General features: G+C 44.4%; 1 protein-coding gene across 1 annotated transcript; it reads right to left on the bottom strand.

The window, feature by feature from the left end:
- Positions 1–1,783: 1,783 nt before the first annotated feature.
- On the bottom strand, positions 1,784–4,088 carry LOC126540728 (uncharacterized). The gene is made up of 3 exons (XM_050187577.2): positions 4,042–4,088; positions 3,089–3,396; positions 1,784–1,943 (listed from the first exon to the last, which is right to left on the bottom strand). Exons 1-2 carry the CDS (start codon positions 4,048–4,050, stop codon positions 3,091–3,093), a joined length of 315 nt encoding a protein of 104 aa, XP_050043534.1. The 5' UTR covers positions 4,051–4,088; the 3' UTR covers positions 1,784–1,943; positions 3,089–3,090.
- Positions 4,089–6,594: the final 2,506 nt, after the last annotated feature.

The following is a 6,594-nucleotide window of genomic DNA, read 5'->3' as shown; positions in this document are numbered from 1 at the left end:
GTCGCTCAAGCATTCTGCAGGGATGTATATTCCCGCGGGGTATTGAGTATACACTGATTGCAATGTTTTTGAAATACAATGACAAAATAGTTATCTCCCACGTAATCCTTAAATTTTGTGGTTTCTCGAGACAGCATCGCTGTTATTTTTTAAAATTCCTCTGTAAATATTTCACAACAAAACCGAAGCTTCTGCATAAATACTTTGCAGTGTTTTGCTAAGCAAATGTCGTTAGTTCGATTCATCTCCTTTATGACCTTGATCAATGTTTTCGAGCTTACTTCTGGCTGTCAAAGAGAATAAGCAGAGCTTGTACAGCCCGAATAAGATTTTTTTTTTCTTTTTGAGTTCTAATCTTGTATCCATAGGTAATATACTGCACTTCACCTATGTCGCTCGTTACTATATTCTGGTGATTCTTCCACGCGTACACACTGATCTGTCCAAGTTTCGCTGAAACATTATGGAACAAACATTATGGCCTCTTCAGACTTAAAAAAATAAAGACAGACGGGCAGACAGGTGGATGGACAGACAGAGAAGGAGAGAGAGAGAGAGAGACCGACGGACAGAAACAGAGAGAGACGGAGAGACAGAGAGAGAGAGAGAGGGGAGAGGCCGGCTGCGTGTCACGAGCGCTTAACGGAGGAAGAATGCAGGGAAATCCGTGGCTTGATCCCATCTTTGCCGTCTACACTGTGAATGCGGAAAGCATTAGGCATTATAGGTCAGTAATGACGCGACACGCATCATTGATGTCCTTCGGTCAGCAACAACCTGTAATTTTGTCTATGACGATTTCCCACCGCGAGGGCTCGACGGCCACCGCTTCCCAGTCGAGCAAACGCTGTCTCTGAAGGTCAGTGAAGAAGTCGAAGTCCAAAGTCTATCGCATACCTCTCCGTTAACTCAATTTCGATGTGTGGTACATGCTATCTCTTGTGAGTCGTTTGTAACAGAGGTGACTGTCAGTGCGACTACTAATTTGATCTTGCGTAATTTTGACACAATACATTGCAACCGTGGTGTACTTAAGTTACGCCAGAACATCCTGAAAGAGGTCGTAGGCCACAACATCTCCGTTCGCTTACCTCAATTCTGACACATAAGCGCAACAAGATGTGTAAATTGTTTTTATTTTACAACATCTTTAAATTGCTTTTATTTCAAAGAAAGCTCGAATCAGCGAATACGTAGAATAGGGTCATACGGCAAGCACTCGGTGATCTTGTCCTGCGAGCTTTTATTTACGAAGAATGGAGGATGTGGAAAACTTGTAACCAATGGCATCGACAAGGAGCTTCAGTCAAAGCCGAGAGTTATGAATTGACGCTTTGTGCCGTTTTACCGACGGGCTTACCACCTTCAAATTTGATGAGCTCTCATTGGTTCGAGGTGTTACGAGACTTTCTCGGCCACCTCCCTGCGTGCGTAAAAGACGCCCAACGCGAGCTTTTATAATTTTCGTTGTACTTATGGTGTGCTCTAGTGCTTTGGCCTATGCGGGATGTAACTCTTCCCCCCGAAGTGTGCACTAAGTGCGCAATGTCCCCATCTAAATGTCTCTACGAGAACACTTGAACTTCACAGCTACAGTGTCATTATCATGGGCAAAAGGCATTTCATACTTCGAACACGAGGAAGTAATTATGTCCGCGATTTCCGTGCTGACAATGCCAAGCAGGAGGCATAGAAGCGCTTAATCATGCGTCGAATTTGTGTAGCAGAAATATTATGTTCGCTACCAGTAAATGGATGCTTAATAAAACGTCAAACAAGCCAATAAATTAGAGACTCCGCATTTTTATTTGTAACTCAACCATGTTGTCACCAACAGGGTCAAAAACGATGAGCACTGCACTTCTTTGTCACACTGTCCCATACCGGTCGTCATTTGGCAAAGGGTTGTTGGGTTTCCGTAGGTTCTTCAGCATATCTTGTTACTGCGGAAAAAAAAGAAAGTATGTTGGCTAACACATTCACAGAACACATCTCTTTTTCAATGGCAGCCGTGGCTGTTGGCTTGTTGAAAGGCTGCGACTGGCACGTCAAATAATACGCGTACATTCCTTCATTGTGGCAGTAACTTCAACCCACTAACTGGGGTGGCTATGATCATCAACATACTCAACTTCCCCGATTTTTTCCCTCCCAAATGAAAGGTGGTGGATAGTGAGCTATATAAATGCTGTCTAGAAAACCATTTGTTGCCAAGAGGACAAGTCGCTTTGTTTTAATGTTGGCTTCCCCTCTCACTCAGCGTGCGCTTGTGTTTGCATTTCAATGCCATGAAATACGCACATACTTACTGTAGTTTCGTTTATTATTTTTAATCAATTTTTTGAGTGATTTTGTAGTCAAACAACGTCCAGTAACGCTTGCGCACATCCTAAAAAAGAAAGTTACTTTCACATTTAAAACACCTGAAAGCTGCACACAAGAATACAATGGTATTTGGTTGCTCCTTACCAGCTCACTGCGGTGTTTCGAACGAGAGAAACATTCGGGTGCTTCCGTTAGGCTGGCATTAATCGAGATACTGCATACAATTCAGGGTCAGGATAACTTAACAAGTCTATGTCGATGCTATTTCTTTTCGCGCTTAGTGAATAGTCCGAGCGGCTAACCACATCAGGAGAGTTTCATATCTTTTTCTGTGGAATTATCTTGTCGGATATTTCTGTGCGCCCAAGGCTGTCAGAATGTTTACATAGTTTTCAACTGCATCTTTTGTCATCGCACGTCTAGTTAGAGCTCCGCTGTCGGCCTCTATAAATTTTTGCACGGCCCTAAGGGTAAGGGTGTTACGAGTTCGGCAAGAAAACACCCTTAAGGGTGTTAACATTTTTACAGGGTACCTTAATTATTAGAGAACTTCTGATTCACTTTGCACCCAAGTGGTTCTTTTAAAGTTATAGGCTACTAGTTCTCTAATTTTTCTGATGACAAGCTTTCAGGGACCATTCAATTGTTCGCCAGGAAAACTGCGCGTCGCAGAGCTGCGCTTCGATGAGTGCGCAGTAGCGATATTCGATGATTCGATGACACTGATTCGGCTATTGAGCAATCAATAATCATGATAACTCACCATTACTTCCACAGGTTCGGATAGCCGAAGGTCTGTAGCCCGTAGCCGTAGTTGAGACCGTACGGAGAGAGACCCCACGCGTTGTGCACGTGCGGCGGTTGAGCTTGCCACCTGTGCCTGTAGCTGATCCCGGTGAAGTAGAGGCCGAACGGGGTGGGCACGTTGTGGATGGTGGGAGTCCAGGGCACACCGCCGGGATTAGCAGCAAAGGGAGCTCCGTGCACGGAGTAGCCGGGTGACAAGAGACCGTGCGTGTGGAAGTGCGAGGCAAGGCCGTTGCCCACCAGAGCGGCGAAGAGGCACAAAACCTGCGATGAATAGTGGCACAGGGGCTTCTCAAGTATGTGGTACGCTAAGGTAGGAAGCAGTTCGATCTTTGAAGAAACGAATTCACAGGGTCAGACTAGGCGCGAAGGGGCGAAGTCAAAGTAAGAACCCAGCAGTGAAAACAGCGTAATCGTTATTTACACTTCTGGATATTTGTTCGCTCAGGGAACGTAGCCTACTAGTTCGTTGAGGTCGATGGAGTGATTGTTTGATTGATTGATATTGTTTAACGTCTCAATGCAACACTGGCTGTTAGGGATGCCGTAGTTGAGGGCTTCAAATTAATTTTGCTTACCCATGGAGTTCTCTGACACGCTCCTAACTCTAAGTAGGTAATCTCACGAAGAGTTACAATCACAAAGAATATTGGATGTCTTAAAGCTTCACATGACAAGTCAACTCGTGGAACCCCGCCGTCAAGCCAACTTGTAGATATGCACTTGAGGATTGAATAATTTAAAGAAAAATATTAGTTCCCTAGTATGTAAGAGTGAACATATGGCGTAAGCGTGACAACGAAAAAAATGATTAGCGCTTGCTTAACGGAAGTTTTAGTAGGAATATTGAGAAACTCAAAACACAAGAGCACAAGGTTCCCTGCAAAGTAGTGGGTAGGCTCCACTCACGGCGATCATGGTTGAGGGTCTCTCAGCTGACAAATGCCCGGAGGAACTGATGCGTAGAGAGTGAGGCTCAGTGCAGTTTTATATTGGCAGCGTACGATCGCCACGATCATAATGTGTTTCATTTTTGTTTTTGTTATCCGCTTACATCAGCGGGAAATTAAGATCTCGCAGGCGTCTGTCAGTATGCTTCCCATCTTTAGCGAAACTCTGTGCGGAGCTTTCGAATGTCGCAACGCCCTTGAGAGATCTTGGCAATTCCCCACGACAGAGAGCTCGCAATTCAGCATGCGCGGCGGCATTTGCGTACGTCTTCACTGTCACGATTGTAATTCAAACGCATTATCCCATCCACTTTGTACACACGGAGTGACAAACTGAAAAATATAGTAATGAGGGCATGCTAAAGAGAACGGTGAGTCCTGTCCTGTAGCGTGTTTTCCTTTTTAGACTTCCGCTTGCGAGATAAAACCATGTATTGTTTTCCTTTGAACTTCCCACTTACCCGCTATTATATCTCCATCGTCTGGTCAATGGCCGACGGGCGATACTAGTCCGAATTTTTGTCAACTCCATTTTCTTGTCATCGTGACACGGCTTGTCCAGTTCGGTGTCTTGACGTCACACCGCCCACCGACGCACGCCGTGGTGACGGCGTTGCGCGTACTTTTGTTTCCTTCACCTTGCTTGCGTAGTCTTCGGTGAACTTGCATCACTGTTAAACGAGTACCTGCAAAGACAGCTTTTTTGTTGTTTCTATGTATTTCCCCCCTTTTTTTTGTAGGACAGAACCATTGGAAAAATTTTCCCGCAGTGACGGCAATATAAACGGCACGAAGTTGGGAAAAGTCTATACTTGGTAAAACATCGCCGTTTATCATGCCTGATGACTTTTTCTTTTTTTCACATCGGGAAACAGTTTCAGCAAGCTCGGCGCAGCGTTTTCTCTTTTCTCTGATGGAACGTATAGCAACTGTTACGGAAGCAGCAATAATGGCCGCTTGGATACTCAGGTTGTTGCTATGCGCATCGTAGCAAGAACTCAATTGATTTCATGCCCTTTTGGTAATATAGGTAAAAAAGAAAGGAGGAGACGTATGCAAGGAAAGTGTAGCCCGAGAAATCACTCTGATCTATGACCACGGTTGGGCATTGCGTAAAGCAATGACCTTGTGCTCTGGGATCTCTTCTTCAACGGTTTGGGGGCCTCATTTCTCTCGCCGGTCATTGACCCACGAGCTAGCCAGGTGTGTGGTCGTTATTGTCATCATCGACAAAACGACTTTACTTTTCCTGAATTCGGCGACAAGCTCACGGTCACCTCATACTCCGTCCTCACTGAATTAGGACAGCGATTTGAGCGTGTTGGCCCTAGTTGATGACGTAAAAGGAGCGCAGATCAGCAGTGTGCGGGTAAGAGTGCGGATAAAGGAAAGTATCCGTGCACATTAACTGGATTCACAGCGATCATTTTCTTGCCGGTGCGCGCTGCTTTTGCGTAATAGTGTTCACCGGCCCATCGTTCTGGCAAGACTTTTTGGCTGTGCAGTCGTCATCGTGATAGACGACGATTACGTAGTCGTCGGACGCGTCGATTCTTTAATGCTCCGCGCGCCTTCGCTCATCAAGCGTGGTCATTTGGATTCCTTTTCCTCCGGGTTATCCGGAGTATGCTCATCGTGAAACGGAAAAATATTAGGCGTAACTATGAAACTTGAGAAAGAAAAGGATATAGTGACCAAATATCAGTTTTTGAACAGGACGTTACATTCAGTGAACAGGACGTTATATTCAGTGTGAAGAGCACATGGTACGCAATTACGAGCATAAGAACGCATTCATTCAGCCGTAATATGTTGCATGTAGCAAGCAAGCAAGCAAGCAAGCAAGCAAACAAACAAAAAGAAAACAACATACATACATACATACATACATACATACATACATACATACATACATACATACATACATACATACACACACACACACATATACATACATACATACATACACATACATACATACATACATACATACATACATACATACATACATACATACATACATACATACATACATACATACATACATACATACATACATACATACATACATACAGACAGACAGACAGACAGACAGACAGACAGACAGACAGCGCTTGTGTCTCGTCCTTGGTACTTTGTGATTGCATGTGTTTGCGCTGTTACAATTTTTATGTCAAGTATGCACCAACTCGCCTAGAAAGAAGTTTTAATGAAGTCTGAATGTACACGTCATCAGCCATCCCTGGGCACTAAAAATGATCGTGCTGTTTCCTTTTATACTGGTGTCGAGTGTATGTACAAAGCGAGCTACAAGAACGTATACTTGTTTAGCAAGCGCTTCCATGCATATATATCCATATTTCCATATACGCATCCTTCCATATATCCCATGCTACTTTTGTCCTCGTCGTCCCTACGGAGCGCTTAGCATCCTGAAGGTCCACTGCTATCGTGGGAATTTAAGCCAAACGAACAAGGCTTATTCTGGCCCGGTCGTCTAACAAATTGAGTT

Source organism: Dermacentor andersoni, chromosome 3 (genome assembly GCF_023375885.2).
Source record: "Dermacentor andersoni chromosome 3, qqDerAnde1_hic_scaffold, whole genome shotgun sequence".
In the NCBI taxonomy this organism is placed as follows: Eukaryota; Metazoa; Arthropoda; class Arachnida; order Ixodida; family Ixodidae; genus Dermacentor; species Dermacentor andersoni.
This window is presented reverse-complemented; position numbering and strand designations above follow the sequence as displayed.